At 42.1% G+C, this 25,637-nt stretch overlaps 2 protein-coding genes and 1 long non-coding RNA gene across 8 annotated transcripts in view; all 3 read left to right on the forward strand.

Annotated features, from left to right (window-relative positions):
• Positions 1–1,938: 1,938 nt before the first annotated feature.
• On the forward strand, positions 1,939–7,552 carry LOC112266831. Of its 5 annotated transcripts, none has more exons than XR_006078819.1 (5): positions 1,939–2,046; positions 2,784–2,971; positions 3,236–3,333; positions 4,033–5,523; positions 7,492–7,552. It is a non-coding gene; the product is annotated as an uncharacterized LOC112266831 (long non-coding RNA). The 5 variants fall into 5 exon arrangements; XR_006078818.1 differs by lacking the exon at positions 7,492–7,552 and adding an exon at positions 7,115–7,154; XR_006078820.1 differs by lacking the exon at positions 7,492–7,552 and adding an exon at positions 6,597–6,613.
• Positions 7,553–7,881: 329 nt separating this feature from the next.
• On the forward strand, positions 7,882–13,262 carry LOC112266832 (putative uncharacterized protein DDB_G0292636). Of its 2 annotated transcripts, none has more exons than XM_024444686.2 (4): positions 7,882–8,545; positions 11,937–12,037; positions 12,189–12,428; positions 13,059–13,262. In XM_024444686.2, exons 1-4 carry the CDS (start codon positions 8,527–8,529, stop codon positions 13,083–13,085), a joined length of 387 nt encoding a protein of 128 aa, XP_024300454.1. In that variant the 5' UTR covers positions 7,882–8,526; the 3' UTR covers positions 13,086–13,262. The 2 variants fall into 2 exon arrangements, with proteins under 2 accessions (XP_024300454.1, XP_024300453.1); XM_024444685.2 differs by lacking the exon at positions 7,882–8,545 and adding an exon at positions 10,895–11,525.
• Positions 13,263–16,889: 3,627 nt separating this feature from the next.
• Positions 16,890–25,637, forward strand: part of LOC112266833 (immunoglobulin superfamily member 11) — a 119,667-nt gene continuing 110,919 nt past the window's right edge. Inside the window, exon 1 of the mRNA XM_024444688.2 lies at positions 16,890–17,503. Within this exon, the coding sequence (XP_024300456.1) occupies positions 17,443–17,503 (61 nt within the window). The 5' untranslated portion in view covers positions 16,890–17,442. The remainder of the gene's footprint in view (positions 17,504–25,637) is intronic.

A 25,637-nucleotide genomic window follows, 5' to 3' on the forward strand; every position in this document is an offset into this window, starting at 1 on the left:
ATGTGGTTTAACTGTATGGATAAAAGGCAACATTCTGCTGCTCTTTTCATTGACCTGTCAAAGGCTTTCGATACTGTTGATCACTCGCTGCTAATTCAGAGGCTTTCCTCAATTGGCCGAGACCAGGCTGCATTTCACTGGTTTCAAAAATGACCTGACAGATAGAACCCAATGTGTATCTATTGATGGTGTTTAATCAGGTTTCCTGGATACTACGAAAGGTATCCCGCAGGGGCCGATTCAGTGTCCTGCACTGTTTACATAAAAAATATTGACTTGTCTGTAAAAAACTGTAACCTGCACTTGTATGCCGATGATACTGTTGTGTATACTATTGCCCCAATAGTTGACCAGGCTCTATCTGAGCTACAGTCTGTCTTCTTTGTATTACAGAAAAACTTTATTGACCTGGAATTAGTATTGAATACAGATAAAACTAAGTATATGTTGTTCTCTAGAGCGCATACAAATACGCTTATGTACTTTGGATGGTGTCCATATTGATCATGTCCCTGCTTACAGATATCTGGGCATCTGCATAGATGAAATGCTGTCTTTTAAAAAGCATATTGATGAGTTAGTAAAGACGCTGAGCTTTAAAAAGGGTCTTCTTCTATAGAAATAGGTCCTGCCTCTCGCTAAACAGTAGGAAGCAGATTATTCAGTCGACGCTCCTATCGGTCCTAGACTATGGCGAACCTCATCTATGTGAACACAGCTGCCACTTCACTAAAGCTGTTAGATGCAGTTTATCACTGCATTCTCCAGCAGAAAGTTGGTTGGCCCTCTGATGTCACATAGGTTGATTAACGTTGCTATTTTTTCCATTTTTACAAAAAGCCCTTTTACAAAAAGTCCCACTGTACCTAACATCTTTACTTTAGACATACGAGTTACCGCCGCCGGTCTCAGGGATGGCTAACTCTAGAAATTCCTTTGGTCTCTAGGGAGTTATGTAAATCAGCTTATAGTTTTCTTGCACCTTATTTGTTGAACGATCTTCAACATGTTCTTGAATTTGATGTTTGTGTGCCTCTCAGGCAAATTCAGAAAGCTGATTGAGGACCTTATTACTGATGAATGTGTTTTTTTTATTTTTATGACAAATTGTATTTCCTGTCATTTATGTAATTTAGGGCTCATCTGTAAAAGAGACCTTGGTCTCAGTTTGACTCCCTGATAAAATAAAGGTTAAATGAAATTAAAATAAATGTAGCCTACTAGCCAAGTGTTGTGAAAGGTAGACTACACAAATAGAATAATATGTTTTAACATTTACTGTACATTAAGAAGGGGTGGTGGCTTACTGAACTGTTAGAGTTAGACCAATGGTTTTAAAGTAATACAGAAAAATATTGGTATTTTGAGTTGTGATTGGGGTATATTGACCGAAATATCAGGTGTTGGATTTTCCCTGTAACGTTCACCAGAAACAACCATTTCACAGCTACGATAGGCTATTTGTTTAAATAAATGCCCCAGGATCCCTCATTGACCCTGACCCCAAGTTACACCATTGGTTGACTTACATAACCCTTTAAATTCTAACCAAACATAATTTGCCCTGTGGCTGTAGTTGAGAGATCAATTTTAGCACTCCAAGATATCAAAATAAAAAATTGTATTTAGCGCAATACTGTGCCTTATTTTGTGCAAGGATCACTTGACCTTACTGACAGTGTAATGTTTTGACAATTATATGTTTATACACCTATTGTTTTTTTTGTTTTTCGTACCTCCATGTACTGTGAGAAGAGATAATACATTTGGACAAACTTACAAAAATGTATTATATAGATCATACATAACCAATATATATATTTTTTTAGATATTAGGCTTATGTTCTACATGCAAGGTGAAAGGTCAGTCCGTTACTGTGAAAAACGGATTTACCGGTTCTGCACAACACAACACTCCCACCTTGGCCGATGGCCATATAGAAGGAGTTACTATCCTTGTAACTCAGGCAGCTCATCATTTCACAGCAAACAAGGAGGTGTAACTGGAGCGGCTGTTGAGTTGAATGGAGTTCAACAGACCCAAAGGTATTGTGATCTATGCACTTTTAGTGATTTTGATTACCGATTACCGACATATGTTTAAAGCTTTATTTGGTGTAAAAATGTAATGGGTCTCGTTTTTTTAAGTATGTTCCCCTGTAAAAGTAACAATAATTTCTCATTATCACCAACTGTATAATCTACTCCGTTCTACTTTATGCGTAAATTGGGAACATGTAGATATATGACATTTGAAGTGGTGCACAGTTGTGTAAAGCTCTACAAATATTTGTCTTTTTTGGGGTCATGCAGGGGCGTGGTCAAAATAAACCTGAAGTAAAAGTCATGCAATTCTGTGCTGTTGTTGTCACTCAACAGGCATAATTCCGTTATCTGTCAGTTATTCTACTTATAACATACAATATATAGATAGTCAATTTGTTTTGTGCGTTATGGCTACAAATGTACTCTGAGGTGAATGCATCATTACATGGGATGGAGTACAGTGTGAGAAATAAGGAAGTGCATTAGATAATGTTTTATAATATGAATAGACTTTTATGCCATTCACACATGAACAGTAGGCCTATGCATTTGACACTCTGGTTCTAGTGTTTTGGATTGTATTTAATATTGTTTGCACTGCAAAAGCTGTAGGTGATTGGTACAATAGGATACTTGTCTAAGACAACTGAACAAATATTGTAACACATGCAATACAATAAACATTGATTTGTGAATGGAAAATATAATTGTGTATTCATCTGTGCTGGCTTGTGTAGTTCCAGGGCCTGTAGATGGAGCGGGGGGAGAGGAAGGACGAGTGGTCCTGAGCCCGCTGGATGAGATCCAGCCTGGGAGGAGTGAATGGGTGCTTGCAGAGCATGGAGGGTTAGGAGGGCTGTCTGCAACAGACACCACTAACGCAGCCAAGACAGAGCCCAAAGACCCTGCAGGAGGATCTGGAAAGGTATGTCGGAGAGGGTCAGGTTCAGTGGGAGGGCTGGGGAGACAATGAAAGTAGGCCAAAAATGTTGTGATAGGGGGAGAATATAGTGCACGTTTATATTTATGGTTTAGTCAAAGACTCTACAAGGAAAGCAACAAAGGGTCAACTAGTGTGTGCACTAGTGCATGCGTGCAGTAAGAAAGCAATAGTATATTTAACATCTATTTTTACCCCGTCATATCCATCTGTCAGTTGTAACAATTACAGTCTCTCTCTCTCCTTCAGGTTGCCCTGTACTCATTTGACAGCTCCCAGACAGCGAGGATGAGGACAAAGCCAAGAAGGAAAAGAAAAAGGAGAAGCTAAAGAAGAGGGAAAGGAAGGTGAGTCGCCTAAGTGGTTCCAGTTTTAACATTCTTTACTTGGAATCTATTGCTCACTAGAGCCTCTCAAATGTGGTAAAAAGAGACCCGAACGTAAATGCAGTGTCATGTCAGTGTGCAGTTTCAGAACTGTACACTCTACACTACTCGTTTAGGGTGTAGTCGCTCCACAGCTGAGGGCTGATTTTTTTTATTTGACCTTTATTTAACTAGGCAAGTCAGTTAAGGACAAATTCTTATTTACAATCACAGCCTACACCGGCCAAACCTGGATGACGCTGGGGCAAATGTGTGCCGCCTTATGGGACTCCCAATCACGGCCAGTTGTGATACAGCCTGGAATCAAACCAGGGTCTGTAGTGACGCCTCTAGCACTGAGATGCAGTTAGACCGCTGTGCCACTCGGGAGCACAAAAATGTTGATCTCCAAAAACATAGATGCCTATTGTGTTTGCAGTAACCTATTGGAGAGTGGCTCTCTGTTACCTGTCTGTCAACTCTAAGTATGTTATCTAGAAATATTGTTATTTAATAGTGGGGCCTTCTGTAAGACCCTTTTTAAATTCAATAAAGAAGAATGTCCATTACATTCACACATGAAAGGTAAAGTAGGAACTAACCAAATAGGGGAGGTATCTACTGACATGTACTTTACTGGTGTCAATTATGCAATACCATCTTTGTTTTTCTTGTACACAGGATTCCAGTTCATCCTCCTCCTCCTCTGACAGCAGCTCTTCAGACAGTGAAGTAAGCTAGGCAAATCTCTTAACATGTGACCTAATGTTCATCAGCATCACATCAAGATCTGGGCTTGATTGAGCGTGTATTGTGCATTGGAACAAATAGAAAAGTCACACAAGTGTGAACCCTGCCCATCTGGCAGTCCAGTCTAAAGCTGCCTGTTTGGAATGAGTCACTGAACAAACAGAGAGAGAGAGAACGTTTTGGTTGGATTGGGCTGTGCGTTTAGTCTTAGAAAAAATAATCTTGTTCATGCGAAGCCAAAAGGAGACTTGAATCCCCCAATGAAACCATTAAAGTGAAAGGAAGCCAAATTGCTTTATAGAGAGTGTTTTGACAAACGCTGGTATCTAACCTGAAACCAATCCAATGTTGCTTTAATCCTGGGAATACTCTTGTCAAGCGTATCCAAATTCGGTTCCTTGCCATGACACACAGCTTTATAAAGTGGATGTAGTATCGTCTTACTACATTGGGCTGGGCAGTTTTTATTTGATAAAAATGTGACTAATGAAATGGCGTTATTTAATCTTACTCTTCTCACTTTTAGATGTCCAATCATTTAGATTTGTCTTTCATACACAGATAAAAATGTGAAACACATTTTTGGGAAATTTGTCTTGGGAAGAGTGTGCACCTGTTTATTTGAATATGAAATCAGTTAATTTGTTAAGATTTGCTTTGATTATGGATTGCAGGTACTTTGACGTCACAATAGAAACTCAACCGCCAGCACTGTATGCTGGTCTGGAACAGCGGCACTATGTTCTGTCGGCGTTAGTAAGCAGGAGAAACAGGTTTGCATGCTTGAGATATGTGGGGTTGAAAGACTAGCTGAAAGACTAAAAGCCACAATGAAACCCATACGGTAGGCATGCTGTGACCCTCGGGACCCAGATCTAAGATAGGCATAGGACACCCAGTCGTAACCTGTTGAGCTGGTGCCCACATGATCAGGGATCAGAGAGGTCCCTTACCGCTCTTGTGCTTACTCTCTGGAATATGCACCGATATGATCTGTCAAAACACTCAAACTAACAACTATGCATGAATAATAAAACGAGGATGGATACCCCTGGGCTGGTTGGAACCTGAGAACCCATTCTTGTAGATGCTGACTTGTCATGCTTGTTTATTTCTGTTGAATGACCCTTTTTTTTTGTCACGGCAGGTCCTGGAATAAATCTGTGTTAACTACCCAATATGCCTTGAAAGGAAAGTACACCCAGTGATCTAAAAGGAGATGCAGCCAATGTTCCTGCAGGCACTTTTGTCCAACCTGTTAGGGTATTGTTTTGTTCTGATATGTTAACGTTAGGTGAAGGAGTCAAACTCGCTAGTGTAGTAACTTCTGTCTGCAGGAAGAGAAGAAGAAGAGGAAGAAGGAAAAGAAAGAAGACGCTGGGGATGTCATAGTACACAGTGTAGCCTTCATATCTGAGCCTGGTGAGTGACGCCTGTGTTTATTTTTGATGTATTTCACCTTTTATTTAACTAGGCAAGACAGTTAAGAACAAATTCTTATTTTCAATGACGGCCTAGAGAACAGTGGGTTAACTGCCTTGTTCAGGGGCAGAACGACAGATTTTTACCTTGTCAGCTTGGGGATTCGAAGTCCAATGCTCTAACCACTAGGTTACCTGCCGCCCCATGTGTGTTCGTGATGGTGTACTGAAAACTACGCACTGTAGTAAATGACTGTCTTTATACACAAATGACCCACCTTGTAACCAGTGGTGGAAAAAGTACTCAATTCTCATACTTGAGTAAAAGTCAAGATACCTTAACAGAAAATGACTCAAAGTAAAAGTCCCCCAGTAAAATACTACTTGAGTAAAAGTATTTGGTTTTAAATATACTTAAGTATTAAAAGTAAATGTAGTTGCTGAAATATACTTAAGTATGAATATTTAAAAATGCCTTATTAAGCAAACCAGACGGCATAATCGTATTTATATTTTTTATTTACGGATAGCCAGAGTCACACTCCAACAGTCAGACATCATTTAAAAACAAAGCATGTGTTTAGCGAGTCTGCTAGATCAGAGGCAGTAGGGATGACCAGGGATGTTATCTTGGTAAGTGCGTGAATTGGACCATTTTCCTGTCCTGCTAGCCATTCAAAGAATGAGTACTTTTGGGTGTCAGGGATAATGTATGGAGTAAAAAGTACATTGTTTTTAGGAATGTAGTAAAGTAAAAGTTGTCAAAAATATAAATATTAAAGTAAAGTACAGAAACCCCCAAAAAATGACTTAAGTAGTATTTTTTTCCTTGAAAGTATTTTCCTTACCTTTTTCTTTTGCTTCTTCTTCTTTTTCTTCTTCGTGCCATGGATCATCACTGCAGGCTTCGTGCCATGGATCATCACTGCAGGCTTCGTGCCATGGGTCGTCACTGGAGGCTTCGTGCCATCACTGGAGGTCGTGCCATGGATCATCACTGCAGGAGGCATGGGTCGTCACTGGAGGCTTGCCATGGATCATCACTGCAGGCTTCGCCATGGATCATCACTGCAGGCTTCGTGCCATGGATCATCACTGCAGGCTTCGTGCCATGGATCATCACTGCAGGCTTCGTGCCATGGATCATCACTGCAGGCTTCGTGCCATGGATCATCACTGCAGGCTTCGTGCCATGGATCATCACTGCAGGCTTCGTGCCATGGATCATCACTGCAGGCTTCGTGCCATGGATCATCACTGCAGGCTTCGTGCCATGGGTCATCACTGCAGGCTTCGTGCCATGGGTCGTCACTGGAGGCTTGTGCCATGGGTCGTCACTGGAGGCTTCGTGCCATGGATCATCACTGCAGGCTTCGTGCCATGGATCATCACTGCAGGCTTCGTGCCATGGATCATCACCATGGATCATCACTGCAGGCTTCGTGCCATGGATCATCACTGCAGGCTTCGTGCCATGGATCATCACTGCAGGCTTCGTGCCATGGATCATCACTGCAGGCTTCGTGCCATGGATCATCACTGCATGCCATGGGTCGTCACTGCAGGCTTCGTGCCATGGGTCGTCACTGGAGGCTTCGTGCCATGGGTCGTCACTGCAGGCTTCGTGCCATGGATCATCACTGCAGGCTTCGTGCCATGGATCATCACTGCAGGCTTCGTGCCATGGGTCGTCACTGCAGGCTTCGTGCCATGGGTCGTCACTGGAGGCTTCGTGCCATGGGTCGTCACTGCAGGCTTCGTGCCATGGATCATCACTGCAGGCTTCGTGCCATGGATCATCACTGCAGGCTTCGTGCCATGGGTCGTCACTGCAGGCTTCGTGCCATGGATCATCACTGCTGGCTTCGTGCCATGGATCATCACTGCAGGCTTCGTGCCATGGGTCGTCACTGGAGGCTTCGTGCCAGGATCATCACTGGAGGCTTCGTGCCATGGATCATCACTGCAGGCTTCGTGCCATGGGTCGTCACTGGAGGCTTCGTGCCATGGATCATCACTGCAGGCTTCGTGCCATGGGTCGTCACTGGAGGCTTCGTGCCATGGATCATCACTGCAGGCTTCGTGCCATGGGTCGTCACTGGAGGCTTCGTGCCATGGATCATCACTGCAGGCTTCGTGCCATGGGTCGTCACTGGAGGCTTTGTGCCATGGATCATCACTGCAGGCTTCGTGCCATGGGTCGTCACTGGAGGCTTCGTGCCATGGGTCGTCACTGGAGGCTTTGTGCCATGGATCATCACTGCAGGCTTCATGCCATGGGTCGTCACTGGAGGCTTCATGCCATGGATCATCACTGCAGGCTTCGTGCCATGGGTCATCACTGGAGGCTTCGTGCCATGGATCACCACTGCAGGCTTTGTGCCATGGGTCGTCACTGGAGGCTTCATGCCATGGGTCATCACTGCAGGCTTCATGCGTGGAGCAGGCACAGGACGTACGAGGCTGGAGACACGCACTGGAGGCCGGGTGCATGGAGCTGGCACAGGATATACTGGGCCGTGAAGGCTCACTGGAGGTCTAGAGTGTAGGGCTAGCACAACCCGTCCTGGCTGGATGCTCACTTTTGCACGGCAAGTGCGAGGAGCTGGCACCGAGCGCACAGGGCTGTGAATGTGCACTGGAGACACAGTGCGTATCAACGCATAACATGGTGCCTGATGGTGCCTGTCACACACTCCTTAAAGCGAGTGCGGGGAGTTGGCTCTGGTCTGAAACCTGGCTCCGCCAACTACCCTGTGTGCCCTCCCAAAAAATGTTTTGGGGCTGCCTCTCGTGCATGCGTCGTGGTTGCGACCCCCGGAGTCATCGTTGATGCTCCTTGGCTGCTTCCGCCTGCATCCCCGGCAGGCTTTCGTATCTCTCCAATACTTCCTCCCAAGTCCAGGCTATTCTCTCCTCAACCTCCTCTGTAGACCAGGATGCCATCTCCTCCCAGGCACGCTGCTTGGTCCAGTTGAGGTGGGATCTTCTGTCACGTTCATCGATGGAAGGAGTAGACCAAGGTGCAGCGTGATAGGCGTACATCTTTCTTTTATTGATGACACCGAAAAAAAACTAACAAATACAACACGAAATGCACAGTTCTGTAGGGCTGGAAAGCAACAGTACAAAAACAAGATCCCACAATGTAAGGTGGGAAAAAGGGCTGCCTAAGTATGATCCCCAATCAGAGACAACGATACACAGCTGCCTCTGATTGGGAACCATACTAGGCCAACAAAAAAATAGAAACATAGATTTGCCCACCCAAGTCACACCCTGACCAAACCAAATAGAGAATAAAAAAGTCTCTCTAAGGTCAGGGCGTGACAGGTAGTGTATATACCCTATTCCATTCTGCCTAATTTTAGTTTATGCCACACCAACATTGCTCATCCTAATATTTATATATTCCTTAATTACATTTTACTTTTAGGTTGTGTGTGTTGTTGTGAATTGTTAGATATTACTGCACTGTTGGAGCTAGAAACTGGCAACTGCTTGGCATCCGACTGTAAGGTTCTACAGAGTGTAGAGTGTATGGCCCAGTACATCACTGGGGCCGAGCTCCCTGTCATCCAGGTCCTCTAGATCTTCGTGGGCTACACTCGGCCTTGTCTCAGGGTAATAAGTTGGTGGTTTGAAGATATCCCTCTAGTGGTGTGGGGGCTGTGCTTTGGTAAAGTGGGTGGGGTTATATCCTGCCTGGTTGGCCCTGTCCGGGTGTATCGTCGGACAGGGCCACATTGTCTCCCGAACCCCTCCTGTCTCAGCCTCCAGTAATTAGGCTGTAATAGTTTATGTGTCGGGGGGCTACGGTCAGTCTGTTATATCTGGAGTATTTCTCCTGTCTTATCCGGTGTCCTGTGTGAATATAAGTATGCTTATGTAGGCCCACGGACATCACATCATTGGGCTCAAATCATGCGGTCAATAAGGTAGCATGGTCCATTTATTTGCAAATTATGGTGGAAAATAAGTATTTGGTCAATAACAAAAGTTTATCTCAATACTTTGTTATATACCCTTTGTTGGCAATGACAGAGGTCAAACGTTTTCTGTAAGTCTTCACAAGGTTTTCACACACTGTTGCTGGTATTTTGGCCCATTCCTCCATGCAGATCTCCTCTAGAGCAGTGATGTTTTGGGGCTGTTGCTGGGCAACACAGACTTTCAACTCCCTCCAAAGATTTTCTATGGGGTTGAGATCTGGAGGCCACTCCAGGACCTTGAAATGCTTCTTACGAAGCCACACCTTCGTTGCCCGGGCGGCGTGTTTGGGATCATTGTCATGCTGAAAGACCCAGCCACGTTTCATCTTCAATGCCCTTGCTGATGGAAGGAGGTTTTCACTAAAAATCTCACGATACATGGCCCCATTCATTCTTTCCTTTACACGGATCAGTCGTCCTGGTCCCTTTGCAGAAAAACAGCCCCAAAGCATGATGTTTCCACCCCCATGCTTCACAGTAGGTATGGTGTTCTTTGGATGCAACTCAGCATTCTTTGTCCTCCAAACACGACGAGTTGAGTTTTTACCAAAAAGTTCTGTTGGTATCATCTGACCATATGACATTCTCCCAATCTTCTTCTGGATCATCCAAATGCTCTCTAGCAAACTTCAGACGGGCCTGGACATGTACTGGCTTAAGCACGGGGACACGTCTGGCACTGCAGGATTTGAGCCCCTGGCGGCGTAGTGTGTTACTGATGGTAGGCTTTGTTACTTTGGTCCCAGCTCTCTGCGGGTCATTCACTAGGTCCCCCCGTGTGGTTCTGGGATTTTTGCTCACCGTTCTTGTGATCATTTTGACCCCACGGGGTGAGATCTTGCGTGGAGCCCCAGATCGAGGGAGATTATCAGTGGTCTTGTATGTCTTCCATTTCCTAATAATTGCTCCCATAGTTGATTTCTTCAAACCAAGCTGCTTACCTATTGCAGATTCAGTCTTCCCAGCCTGGTGCAGGTCTACAATTTTGTTTCTGGAGTCCTTTGACAGCTCTTTGGTCTTGGCCATAGTGGAGTTTGGAGTGTGACTGTTTGAGGTTGTGGACTGGTGTCTTTTATACTGATAACAAGTTCAAAAAGGTACAATTAATACAGGTAACGAGTGGAGGACAGAGGAGCCTCTTAAAGAAGAAGTTACAGGTCTGTGAGAGCCAGAAATATTGCTTGTTTGTAGGTGACCAAATACTTATTTTCCACCATAATTTGCAAATAAATTCATTAAAAATCCTACAATGTGATTTTCTGGATTTTTTCTCTCATTTTTGTCTGTCATAGTTGAAGTGTACCTATGATGACAATTACAGGCCTCTCTCATCTTTTTAAGTGGGAGAACTTGCACAATTGGTGGCTGACTAAATACTTTTTTGCCCCACTGTATATATTTTCCATAAAATAAATGTTTGAATTTACAAAACTAGATTTCATTGGGAAGGCAGATAATGCATTGTTATAAAAAGCCATTACCTTTGCATGTGAAAACCCATAATCCTACTCATTACTACACGTGCTTGACCAGTCACGTTCGTGGTCGGCCAGAGCTGGGCCCCGGAGGCAGCCGTGTTCCAAAACGAAAGCAATCACGTTTCCCCCGGTTCAAACTCTTCGGGACAGATTAGCGAACCCCCTCCGCGATTGCAGTCTCAGACCAATTTGCCTATGTAGCGGACGACACACTAGCCGAATAATTTAGTTTTAATCGTCATGCTACCGGACTAATGCTCCACCAGGTAAATTCCACACTGGCACTATAAAGGTGTCTCTTTCAAAACCGTTAAATAGTCCCCCTATCAGATAGTCCCTCCATTAAAAACTCATTTTCCAGTTTTGTGCCTCCTGACCAACACGAACGTGTTTTGGTCACGTGGTTGCGGGGTGGGGTTAACATGTAGGCGCGTTGCATGAGTTTTTCCGTTTATAAAGTGCAACATTGCACTTGCTGGTTGTCACTACTGCCGTGTGCTCTCAAGACATCATGGATTTCGATTTGGCTTCAGGTAAATCTTGATTTCTTGAATCAAAATTGCATTGAACTCTAAAATATTGTCTGAAATACAGAAACTACATTGTATGCATTTCTCAATTGATTTGGTGGTTATTAGTCTGAAATGCAGCCTAATATTTTCCTATTATTTGAGCTGATTGAGTGCACTTCACACCTATTAAGCATTTATGTATTCCAAAGACTGCCTTAGTTGAGACTATGCTTACATTATTAATGGCAAATGGACAGGTGGAGTAGGCCTTATGTCCTTTCAGTTGAAGAACGCATAGTGCCACTGTCTATTTATTGCTATTGAGGATGGTAACCTATAATTTTAATGAAAATGTTCTGGTTAGTTTATTAGGCTGTGATTGTTCATGTAAAGATAACTAAGCCTACATGGCCTGTCTCTTATTTTCCACAGCTGTAGGTAAAGATGATCAGGTGAAAAAGGATGATGCCTCTGGCCAGGAACAGAATGCCCTATTTGGGTGGGGGAAGAAGAAGGACAAAGATGGGGATAAGGTAAGAAACATACTGTTGCCATTACCTAAACCAGTTGCTTGATGAGTGTGTCAATTGTATTTCAGCCATGAATGGCAATTTGTGTGCAATTAATGCTGACAATCATACACACGCTGCATACAAAGTATTCTGACTGTATGCCAACTTCCAGAGTGTGTCCAAGGACAAATCAAAGGACCATGACAAATCAAAGGACTGTAACAAATCAAAGGACCGTAAGGACCATGACAAATCAAAGGACCATAAGGAGGACAAAGACAAGTCTAAGGAACATAAAGACAAGAAACATGGTGACAAGAAGGACAAAGGTCACAAGAAGAAAGACAAGAAGCCCAAGGAGCATAAGGACAAAGATGATGGGTCATCATCTTCCTCTTCCAGCAGCGACGAGGTAGTGCACATTAGCCTTGATTTGTTATTTCTGGTGATTGTTCCAAAGAATGTTAATATATGACTGCTATAGAATGGGGTCCAACAAGTCGTGTTGACAACCACACCCTTTGGTTCAAGGGTTACTTACTATCAAGATGGGTAAGGCCATAGAGGCTGTGCAGGTTATACCAGTTGTGTCAGTTTTTTATCAGGTTAAACGCCCTAGTTATGTAGGTGTGGTTGTTGCCATTTATAACACTTGAGACTCAGAACTTTTACTATCACATGTGGTTCCATACACTATCAGCTAGTAAAACATCATTTTAGAAACGTATCTCCTTTCGCAGTCTGTATTCATGCTACCTCTTACTGTAATGGTTCTGTTGTCGCTAGGTATATTAGTAAGACTCATAACCTTGGCCGTGCCTTACTTCAATGTAAAAGAGGAAATGGACAAGAATGCTCCGAGTTACTAGGTGTGTCTGTGAAAACAGATCAGATAGGAGAGCAATAAAAAGGTGTTACCTGCCCTACCTACCATGACAAGTGTTTATTATTAGTACATGTAATGGTTCATACTGGCACTTTAATGTGGCACATAATCACCAGGGATAGTTTTTATTAAATGTATGTCTTTTGTCATTTTTAGGATGAAGGCAAGAAGAAGCATCACTGATTCTGGTGCTGTGAGGAGGTGCTACTGCCAGTGAACTCTTACCATGCAGGCAACACTGCAGTACAAAACATTGTATTTGCTGTGTACTGTTTCCTTGTTGTTCCTGATCATGTTTTGATGTGCCAGACTGTAAAGTAGTGGTTTTACAACAGCACATTAAATAACACAACAACCAGGCTATGTGGTGGATTGTCAGACTTCTTTCCTCTGTAGTAAAAAGTCTAATGTCCACCAGAAGGGGGAGGTGTTCTTCATTGAATGTTTATTTAATATATTGAATTCAATTGCTTTGTTGAAGTTTTTTTGGATAAATTGTCCAGTTCAAAAGATTGAATTGCATTAACTTTTGTTTATTTTAACACAACTTATGGGGAAAGCTCAATGTTCTTTAGTTTGAAATAAAAAGCATAAGGGTGCATATAGCCAAAGGTTTTCTCAACCGGGGATAGTGTTGGGAGTGGGACATAGGTACCGTGCATGTTACTTCAGTACATACGTATTGTATTCCAACTATGCAGAGTTAAGATGGCAGTCCATTCCTTGTCTAACCTGAATGGACGTAGTGAGCAGGTGCACTGGCCTTGAGTAAATTCATTCTACAAAAACTAACTGGGAAAAGCAACGCTGCACAAGACTGGGGTACACGAAATGCATGACATTGCAAAGCCAGGTAGTGTTTCCTTGAACACTGGCATCAATATTGAAGTGGACCTGAACTCTAAGATGGGTTGTCAGGAAAGAGGAATTAAAACATTTAACATACGGAACTTGTTCACATACTTAATATTTTATACCGGGCGGAAAAAGAAAATGGAGCGATTGCAAAATGTATCAATAAATAAAGTGTGGATGCTGCTATTGCTGTACTGTAACTCCTATCACTCTAGGCTGTATCCCTGTTGGGATGCAGAGGAGGGGAAATGAACAGATAATCACCCTGTCTTTCTAGTTGATCTAGTAAACTTGTCAGCAGAACTAGATGGTCACTTTTCATTGATGCTTTCATGGTTTATGAAGTGAAACACAAATGGTATGCTCATATGGTGTATTGGCTCCTAAACTAAGAAAAAAAAAAACGTCCTCTCACTGTCAACTGTGTTTATTTTCACCAAACATAACATGTAAATATTTGTATGAACATTAGATTCAACAACTGAGACACAAACTGAACAAGTTCCACAGACATGTCACTAACAGAAATGGAATAATGTGTCCCTGAACAAAGGGGGGGTCAAAATGAAAAGTAACAGTATCTGGTGTGGTCACCAGCTGCATTAAGTACTGCTGTGCATCTCCTCCTCATGGACTGCACCAGATTTGCCCGTTCTTGCTGTGAGATGTTACCCCACTCTTCCAACAAAGCACCTGCAAGTTCCCAGACATTTCTGGGGGGAATGGACCTAGCCCTCACCCTCCAATCCAACAGGTCCCAGACGTGCTCAATGGGATTGAGATCCGGGCTCTTCGTTGGCCATGGCTGGTGGCATTGTCATGCTGGAGGGTCATGTCAGGATGAGCTTGCAGGAAGGGTACCACATGAGGGAAGAGGATGTCTTCCCTGTAACACAGCGTTGATATTGCCTGCAACGACAACAAGCTCAGTCCGATGATGCTGTGACACACCGCCCCAGACCATGACGGACCCTCCACCTCCAAATCGCTCCCACTCCAGAGTACAGGCCTCGGTGTAATGCTCATCCCTTCGATGATAAATGCAAATCTGACCATTATCCCTGGTGAGACAAAACCGTGACTCATCAGTGAAGAGCACTCTTTGCCAGTCCTGTCTGGTCCATCGACGGTGGGTTTGTGCCCATAGGCAACGTTGTTGCCGGTGATGTCTGATGAGGACCTGCCTTACAACAGGCTTACAAGCCCTCAGTCCAGCCTATTGTGGACAGTCTGAGCACTGATGGAGGTATTGTGCGTTACTGGTGTAACTCGGGCAGTTGTTGTCATCCTGTACCTTTCCTGTACCGTTGTCATCCTGTGCAGGTGTTGTTACATGTGGTCTGCCACTGCGAGGACAATCAGCTGTCCGTCCTGTCTCCCTGTAGCGCTGTCTTAGGCATCTCACAGTCTGGACATGGCAATTTATTGCCCTGGCCACATCTGCAGTCCTCATGCCTCAGACACATTCACACAGATGAGCAGGGACCCTGGGCATCTTTCTTTTGATGTTTTTCAGTCAGTAGAAAGGCCTCTTTAGTGTCCTAAGTTTTCATAACTGTGACCTTAACTGCCTACCGTCTGTAAGCTGTTAGTGTCTTAATGACCGTGCCACAGGTGCATGTTCATTAATTGTTTATGGTTCATTTTATTTATTATTATTTTTTTTTTTAACCTTAGTCAGTTAAGAACAAATTCTTATTTACAATGACGGCCTTAACAGTGGGTTAACTGCCTGTTCAGGGGCAGAACGACAGATTTGTACCTTGTCAGCTCGGGGGTTTGAACTTGCAACCTTCCGGTTACTAGTCCAACGCTCTAACCACTAGGCTACCCTGCCGCCACTAGGCTACCCATTGAACAAGCATGGGAAACCGTGTTAAAACCCTTTACAATGAAGATCTGTGAAGTTATTTGGATTTTTACAAATTATCTTTGAAAGACAGGGTCCTGAAAAAGGGACGTTTCTTTTTTTGCTGAGTTTATATATATATATTTATTTTTTAAATTGTACCTTTATTTAACCAGGTAGGCTAGTTGAAAACAAGTTCTCATTTACAACTGTGACCTGGTCAAGATAAAGCAACGCAGTGCGACACAAACAACAACACAGAGTTACACATGGAATAAACAAACATGCAGTCAATAACACAATAGAAAAAGTCTATATACAGTGTGTGCAAATAAGGTAGGATAAGGGAGGTAAGGCAATAAATAGGCCATAGTGGTGAAATAATTACAATATTGCAATTAAACACTGGAGTGATAAATGTACAGATATACATTCTCACACTTGTGTCAAATGAATTTAAGAATAACTCAAGGATTAGATATCTGTACCTAAAGTCAGGAGTGACAGACATATTCTTTGGAAACGCTGCCAACAACCCCAGGCAGTACGGAAGAGCTGGTTGAAGCGCTGGCCCTTGTCATGCCTTCTCCTCTTCTCTCATACATTTTGAATTTCTAAAGTCTAAAAAGTTGAATAAGAGAAAAAGTATTCATCAAATGTTTGTCTACTAAGCCTTGACAGATTAAAACATATAAAAGTAATGTAAATCTATATTTGGACCAGAAGTGCTCAGGCTCTATGCATGCAGTGTTTAGTGAGACACAGGGAGTATTTTGTGCTGAGCTGTGGTGAGATCACATTTTGTTCAAGAGAACACATTGGCAGTAGCCTCCCTTTGAGAGCTGTTGTTCTGTGATGCTGGCTCTCTAATATGGGCAGTGGTGACAAAGACAACTGTGTTGGGCTTGAAAAACAACTAAACAGTGTTGGTTTGCTGTTACATGCATGCAGAAGACAACTTTTTGAAATTGAATTTGGCTTAAACTTTCTGAAAAGCTTGTCACTTCTGCAGAATTAAGATGTGCATGAAAGCTGGAGCATTCAATCAAACAAAACTTGCAATAATCCAGATAAATGGTAACCTGGCAAGTCCATAGACTTTATTTACTTGATATCAGCTTTTATTCAGCACGTGCATTGCATTGTATGCATAATGCATTACATCCGTACACATTGGAGCTGGCTTGGAGCTGGCAGCCGTACAGTTGCTTTTTTTTTTTTTTTACACCAGAGGGGGGCATTACTACCTCTAGTCTAGACCGGCGTCACTGGTCTCCTGGCAACAGCCCGGGCGAGTTCTCGATCAACGTTCCAAATAGAATGCTGTACAGAAAAGGAGTGCATGTTTCGCGTTGAGAAACATGGGCCAGCCTTGTACAAGAAGAAACAACTACCCTCCAAGAAAGTGTACTGTTTCATGTCTTCTATAAATGTGTATCTACAACAACAAGACTGCCGACAATTTTCAGAACGTGCGTAAATTAATTTAAGGTAAAATACCAAGTGCTGTCAGCAGGCAAAATAGTGCAAGAGTGTGCGACCAACAACAAACAAATAACAGTGAACTACGAAAAGATAGGACGACCAAGAAGAAGCAAAGGTTTGGGGTGGTGGTAGGCTATGAGGAGATGCAACATTTTGTTACTCTTTCGACTTTTAGAAAATTAAACATTTTGTTTTGCGACGTTAAACGCATCTGATTATTGCGTAAACCACTGGGACTGTATTCATGTATACTGTTTCGAGAGACCGTCACTTTCCATCAAATAAACTGTGAAATAACGATTTATTTCATCAAGGCGGCACACAAAACGACTTGCCAAGTAGTTACGAACCATGATGAAATTCCATAATTCGGACCTATGGATTGCTTGGCTGGTTTCATTTTGCATGGAAGGTAAGACAGTTATTTATTACTTGAAACCGTTTTTAGGCCTAGATACTTGAGTGACATTAAACTGTCCCTGCCAGTCTAACACCATGACAAAATGTGATGGAAAAAATAATTTACCACTATTGACATTCATTTGAACAAACATAAAACCGGACTACACGACTTTTTTTTTTTTTTTACATGAGATGTTGTATTATATCAATGTGGTCATAAGTAAGTGATTGGGATACAATATTGCATTTATGTAATCTAAGATTGCAATATAGGCGACTATGGAATTACAATTGTGCCATGGAAGCAACCTCGCCAAGAGCGCATGCCATGCTTACGTTTGATCCTTCCCTTAATATATTTGAATCTCTCTGTAAATCCCCTCCATTTCAGCACAATCTAAAGCAATGATTTAGAATTACTTTGCTTAAATAGTTTTTCACATATCGCATGAAAATCACTTTTGATTGTTTTCATATGCACACGATGTGCGTTGTTTTGAAACATCGGACAGGGAGCCCAAATCTTTATTCTCTGTTATTGCCAATGCCATGGATACGGACTGAAACATGTAGTGGAATATTCAGTGTTTGTCTGAGATAGAAACGAAGATCCGTCCAGACGACAAAAGGGTTGCATCCAATAATCCGCGCGATTAAGAGCACTCGATTCCCTGTGACGACGCGCCCTGGCCGCCTTGTCGTTGTGGCTGTACAACCTCATAAGAAGTTTTCAGAATATATAGATGGGAACTAGGCGGGGGTAGACGACAATAATATACAAAGTAATCTTTATATTACAACAAAGTATGTGCAGAACAAGTTGAAATGACCAATGCTTGTGTAATATATTCCCAATATGAACCTGCACCCTCTGAACCCTTCTCCCTCACATGGTTGTGTATCACAGATAAGTGTCACTTTGAATTCTGGTTTGATCCAATTGAGTGCTAGGTATTTAACATAACACTATACTTTGCTATATGTTGTGTGCGATGTCTGATGTCATCCCTATTAAATAGTGGACAGAGACAGAGCATCCTTCTCCCCATCCCATCCAAGTCTACTCCTGTAATCAGGGTCTCACTTTATCTGCTCTGTACTTAAAGTGATCCAGTGGAAAATGCAAGAGTTCAAAGGGTGAGGTGCAGCAGTTCTCCCTTGTACTCCAAAGAGATGACCGTGAGTGGTTCGTACTGTACAATGTATCCAAAGAAGACACATGACTGAACACAAGTTGTTGATTTACTTTTCAAATATGTCCTCTTTCTATCTAGGTGTTTGTCTCTAAATACAGTGAACTGGCAATAGATGTCTTCTTGTTTCTGCTGTATATTGATATTGACCTCCCTTGGGTGCAATGTGCATCTCAGGCATCATCACTCAGTTATGTGAATTGATCTGATCAACTCATTATCAACTCCCTGAGTTAAGTCTCTAGTATGGTGAAGCTAGCTCTGTTGATATGGTACTACTGGTTTGTTGGGGTAAAGTGTTCGGGTGAAGAGGAGAGATACAGTGCACTCTATTGGCCCGCATTACTTCAGCGTCACTTCCCACTGGGCACAAACTGGTTGAATCAACGTTGTTTCCATGTCATTTCAATGAAATTATGTTGAACCAATGTGGAATAGACATTGAATTGATGTCTGTGCCCAGTGGGTTGTCTCCCCGTGCTGTGCTGTGCTGTGCTGTGGTATCTCTTTAGCTGACTGTGGCCGTTAGTTTCCGCTAGATCTCCCCTGTGTCTGGGAGAAACCGTGTCACAAGGGAACTCTCTCCACACAAGTGACGCCGGACATAGTCCCCTTCACACTGTCGAGTTCACTGAAAGTCCCTTCAAACTGTCAGCCTTAGTTGGAAAAGTAGCCTGTCCTCAAGCCTTCCAACATAAATGTTGCATTCCTGTCAATTAGCTAAGGCCAGAGAGACAGAGTACATACATTCAGATACATGCAGAGCACAAAGTGATGCAGAAAAAGTTTTATGTTAAAACATTTTTTTTTCAGAGCTGGTTCAAGGGACTTTTAAAAGGACAGAATAAATGGTGGATTGGTTCTGCTTGTGAAATGATGCCCAGGGCCATACCCAGAGTGTGTCTCTCCGTGGCCGGCTCTAAAGATTTCACTAGATAGCTGGAGGGCTGGAGAACCAATCCGGCATGCTGATCAATTCTGCAAATTAAATTCATCTGAAGTGGTATCCCTGAACTTTTCAACTAGTTGTTGTTGAATATAATGCATTTTAAATTGCCCGGTTCCACCAGTGCCCCGATGTAGTGGCTTCTCGTTTGAAGTTCTCCGCACCCCATGAGTTAAATGCTGTGTTGGGAAGATGAAGAGTCGGCCAAGGCGAGACGTTAAAAAAAAAGCAGCAATGGAAAAACTCATAATAGCAGTAAGGTACTTTACCTGCATCAATTTAACACTGATTTCTTGGCAATAAGAGTTTCAATGCAGGGACTGTAAGCTTTAACCCTCCAGACATCAACAGGCATTCAGAAATACCATAACCCGGGCAAAAAGTAGGGGTGTTAACCGGTGTCTTGGCTGAATTTACTATCCTGGCCCCTCATAATGCCATGGCCGATTTCCTCTACACGGGTCATTTAGAATAAGTTCAATCAATTTACCTGCCAAAATCGAGGTAAACGAATAGAACAGAATTGAACAGATAAATACGACTGACATGGCAGAGGAATCTCTGAAAAGAGAAGCACTCGGGTGAGAGAGCTGGGAAAGCCGTGCTCAATACAAAACACACAATCTCTGTAATCATCTGTGGTCCTTCAGGATGAGTCTCCCTTCTAAATGATATTGAATATATGATTTCAATAATCAATTATTCTTTAAAAACACATTAGAGTACGATTTATACATTAAATACGTGCTGAAATCATTTGTGTTTTCTCTGGAAAATGTATGCGAAAATAAAAATGTTCATCACTAAAAAGGAGCAGCTGGAATGTGTGTAGGACAGATGGATGTTTCCACCTCGGTTATTTTAAAGCTAAAAATATCTTCTCAAAAATTAAAAGACCTTTGGGACTACTTGCAAAGTGCATGAGCGACAGAGATGAGCTAGGAGGACAAGCCTTCAAAAGACGACTGTGATAGCTGGTTTTGGGGAAATGTATAAATTAATGACAGAGATATTTGAGAGAGCGAGAGATACCACTGGCAGCCTGCTCAGGACACACTAACAGCACCCAAAAGAGAAGCTTGAGGCGATTTGAGCCGAGGTCATGCCAACCACCTCAGTGCAATGTTTGGTTATGGCTGCTTGGATTTGGCGGTTTGGTAGCTTAGCTGTTCAGGGCGTGGTGCCACAAACCAAAAGGTCGCTGGTTCAAATCCCCAAGCTGACAAGGTGAAAAAATCTGCCGATGTGCCCTTGAGAAAGGAACTTAACCGTAATTGCTCCTGTAAGTCGTCCTGGATAAGAGTGTCTGCTAAATGACTAAAATGTCAATCTCATTAGTGTCATCAAACTAAGCTGTGAGAATACACACATTTTAATTGAATAGAGATCGGAGAGAGTTTGTGTCAGAAGGGAAGTGGATTCGAACCCTTGCTGAGACAGTATATGTGTTCTGAAGGTTGTGGCTCTAACCACTAGACTGCACGCATACGATATGAGCAGGGTTGGGAAGTAACGTAATCCGTAACATGTAAGGGATTACAAAAAAAAAGGTAACTGTTACATTACCAGCAAAAATATTGTAATCAGATTAGATACTTTTGAAAGACTAGATGATTACTTCAATGACTTTTAAATTCAGAAAGGAGTTTTGCTAAAACAAATCTTTGACACTTCTCTGTTTTCTCATTGACATTCAAATCAGCATTGAAAAAAGGCGCACGTTTAAATTTGTTCCACCTGAGAGTCTGACCACAAATCAAAAACCACTATGATGACACACCAAATGAGTTTGATGGATCGTGGGAAAGAGCAGGAATAGGCTTTTGTAGGCTACAGTCCAAGCTATGTCTTCCAATGGTGCGACTGCTGTCAGCATCCAAAGATTATCCAATTTGAAAATACGCTTGGAGCTAAGGATGACTGCAGTGATGTAGTCTACGGCGATATGCATATCACTCATTATTGATATCTACATAGCGCATTGATGTGAATCACACTGCTGCTTTCTCATTTAGCTATTTGCGCCTCATGGATTGTGGTTGTTGTGGATGGCCATTCACAAATCGAAATGTGTATCTGAACCCAATAATGGTTGAATTCAAGAAGTTTAAGCTGCCTATCAATCATTGTTTTTGAAACCAGTGGACAGACAATGAAAAATGCGCTCTTGCAATAGCTGCATAGCGCGGATCCCAGCCGATAGAATAAACTTTTTCTTTTTATTGCTCAATCTAATTCAACTACAGATCGCCCTTTTAAGTCTATCACCATGAATTAGATATATATCTAATATATATATATATATACACAATTGAAGTCAGAAGTTTACATACACTTTAGCCAAATATATTAATCTCAGTTTTTCCCTATTCCTGACATTCAATCCCAGTAAAAATTCCCTGTCTTATGTCAGTTAGGATCACCACTTTACTTTCGGAATGTGAAATGTCAGAATAATAGTAGAGAGAATGATTTATTTCAGCTTTAATTTATTTAATCACTTTCCCAGTGGGTCAGAAGTTTACATACACTCAATAAGTATTTGGTAGCATTGCCTTTAAATTGTTTAACTTGGGTCAAACGTTTCAGGTAGCCTTCCACAAGCTTCCCACAATAAGTTGGGTGAATTTTGGTCATTCCTCCTGACAGAGCTGGTGTAACTGAGTCAGGTTTGTAGGCCTCCTTGCTCGCACAACCTTTTTCAATTCCGCCCTCAAATAAATTTTCTATAGGTTTGAGGTCAGGGCTTTGTGATGGCCACTCCAAAACCTTGACTTTGTTGTCCTTAAGCTATTTTGCCACAACTTTGGAAGTATGCTTGGGGTCATTATCCATCTGGAAGACCCATTTGCGACCAAGCTTTAACTTCCTGACTGATGTCTTGAGATGTTGCTTGAATTTATCCACATAATTTTCCTGCCTCATGAAGCCATCAATTTTGTGAAGAGCAATAGTCCCTCCTGCAGCAAAGCACCCCCACAACATGATGTTGCCACCCCCGTGCTTCACAGGTGGGATGGTGTTCTTTGGCTTTGCAAGCCTCCCCCTTTTTCCTCCAAACATAACGATGGCCAGTATGGCCAAACAGTTCTATTTTTGTTTCATCAGACCAGAGGACATTTCTCCAAAAAGTACGATCTTTGTCCCCATGTTCAGTTGCAAACTGTAGTCTGGCTTTTTTATGGAGGTTTTGGAGCAGTGGCTTCTTCCTTGCTGAGCTGCCTTTCAGGTTATGTCGATATAGGATTTGTTTTCCTGTGGATATAGATACTTTTGTACCTGTTTCCTCCAGCATCTTCACAAGGTCCTTTGCTGTTATTCTGTGATTGATTTTCACTTTTCGCACCAAAGTACGTTCATCTCTAGGAGACAGAACGCGTCTCCTTCCTGAGCGGTATGATGGCTGCGTGGTCCCATGGTGTTTATCCTTGCGTACTGTTGTTTGTACAGATGAACGTGGTACCTGCAGGCATTTGGAAATTGCTCCCAAGGATGAACCAGACTTGTGGAGATCTACAATCCATTTTTCTGAGGTCTTGGCTGATTTCTTTTGATTTTCCCATGATGTCAAGCAAAGAAGCACTGAGTTTGAAGGTAGGCCTTGAAATACATCCACAGGTACACCTCCAATGACTCAAATTATGTCAATTAGTCTATCAGAGGCTTCTAAAGCCATGACATAATTTTCTGGAATTCTCCAAGATGTTAAAAGGCACAGTCAACTTAGTGTATGTAAACTTCTGACCCACTGGAATTGTGATACAGTGAATTATAAGTGAAATAATCTGTCTGTAAACAATTGTTGGAAAAATGACTTGTGTCATGCAAAAGGTAGATGTCCTAACCGACATGCCAAAACTATACTTTGTTAACAAGAAAATTGTGGTGTTTGAAACACTTAGTTTGGAGTCATTAAAACTAGTTTATGTAAACTTCCGATTTCAACTGTATATATTGATTCTTGAAGAATATAAGTTATAAATCCTTCATGAGCTTAGTTCTACTGTCACACTCCATGAGAACCCAAAGTATTAGTTTGTTTTTCTCCAATGTTTGTAAACATTGTAAATGTAAACAAACGCTATATAACCTCATAACATGGTTCAAACAATACTTTTGATACCATGGACGGTCAGTCCTTGCATCCATAGCTCTGTCTATTAATCTGAGAGTGGTTACATTTCTCCAGGCCCATCCCTCAGTTTATTACCAAAACAGAGGCGGGGCAACTGTTTTGTTATTGTTTCATCTGTGGAATTGCCCTTTAAACAGCCTCATATTACCAAGATAAGAAAATGTCGCCAACAAAAAGGTAGACAATAGGCCTATAGCAAAAGCAGCATATGGCATTCATTTTTCACATGTAAATGGCACTTTTCAGTCGTGCTTAAAGCATGCCAGTCCATGAGCGCAGCATTTATTTTTCAACTCGGATCAATGAGCCCAGTCAGTCCTCAATAACAACAAAATCATAAACAACAGAGTAGGGCTGGCTAATAAGTCCTTAGTTTTGGGGTTATGCTCAGATAAAACAATTTGGCTAATCAATACTTCCATGTTTCCTATTCTTGAAGATCAAGGGGTATAACATTTATTGGAATGGCTGGAATTCTGATAGACTTTGGGTTTTAATGTAAAGATATCATTTATGTATATGTAGTATGTAGTAGAAAGCGATGGGTTAGAAGATGCCTACTTAACAAACCCATAAAGTAAAAGGTAACATATGGCCAGCTATGTAAACTTTAACATGGATTTATCCTGCAATAGATGTCGTTCAATTGGTAAAATACATTTTTTGTCCTTTTCTAAAGCCTCTTAAGGAGAAAGTAATCTAAAAGTAACTTAATGTAATCAGATTATGTTACTGACTTTGGGTAATCCAGAAGTTACATTACCGATTACAATTTTGGACATGTAACTTGTAACTGTAACGGATTACATTGAGAAAGTAACCTACCCAACCCTGGGTATGATCGTACTGCCACAACTTCCTGTTGTGAAACTGTTGGGAATAACTTTCTGTTGTGACACTGTTGTGAGTGAGGAGAGGGACACATCTGTCGTTCACACACTAACCTGTCTTTAATGTGGATTTCCTGTCCCTGTGCGTTGCTCCCAGGGTTTATGCATCTTTTAGGCGGATGTTGCCCTGCTGTAGTAGCATCCTGAGAATGGCCTCAACTTGCAGTTTTGATTTTCGGCTTCAGTGGCTTGAAATTTGATGGCATTGCAGGGGAGGGTTTAGAAATGTTCCTTGTCTATCTATCTGTAATACAGAAAAAGTCTTGTATCATGCTTTATGAAGATGGCTAATTTAGTGCTGTACCTTGGTTCTCCATTTTAACACCAATGTAAAATGTAAAGCTTGCATGGCAAGCGTTTTAAAGCTATCATTAAACCTCCCAGGTGCAGTTATTATGCATAAGCCACATTCTATAACATTCAAACCTACAACACCCATAAGACACCTTGCCTCCTTGTGCGTTAGCCTATTATAATCCTCCAACAGTGTCTGATAGAGGATTATTATGTATCAGGGCATTAGCAAGGATTGTTTGTTTATAAACCGACGGGTCAGGGGAATCAATGGGTCAGAAGGTATAGTGTGCTCTAATTCCCTTTGGCATGGCAGTGAGTGAGCATCCCAGAGGTTTAATGCTCTCCTGCCCTGGTATGACCACATAGCTGCTGTAATCCACCTCACATACTGGCCACCAACCAGCATCACTTTATGTTTGTATAGTGTTTGCATGTGAGCTTTTTCTCAGGTACAAGCATTCATTCAAACTCAGCTTTTGTTGTATAGTGACATATACGTAATATATCACCATAGTGCCAAAAAAAGCAATATATCACCTCAAGTGACATGTAATTAATATGTCAGTATAAGTGACATACAGGTAACTGCCAAAATAATAGTAACACTTGAATAAATGAGGCATATAAAGTATATTGAAAGCAGGCGCTTTCACACAGGTGTACTTCCCGAGTTAGGGAATTAA

Source organism: Oncorhynchus tshawytscha, linkage group LG14, assembly GCF_018296145.1.
Source record: "Oncorhynchus tshawytscha isolate Ot180627B linkage group LG14, Otsh_v2.0, whole genome shotgun sequence".
Lineage (NCBI taxonomy): Eukaryota > Metazoa > Chordata > Actinopteri > Salmoniformes > Salmonidae > Oncorhynchus > Oncorhynchus tshawytscha.

Coding starts and splice junctions, on each gene's coding strand:
- LOC112266832 (XM_024444685.2), top strand. CDS start 11,504: ATGGATTTCGATTTGGCTTCAG. Junction 11,526..11,936: donor GGATTTCGATTTGGCTTCAG/GTAAATCTTGAT, acceptor TATTTTCCACAG/CTGTAGGTAAAGATGATCAG. Junction 12,038..12,188: donor AGGACAAAGATGGGGATAAG/GTAAGAAACATA, acceptor GCCAACTTCCAG/AGTGTGTCCAAGGACAAATC.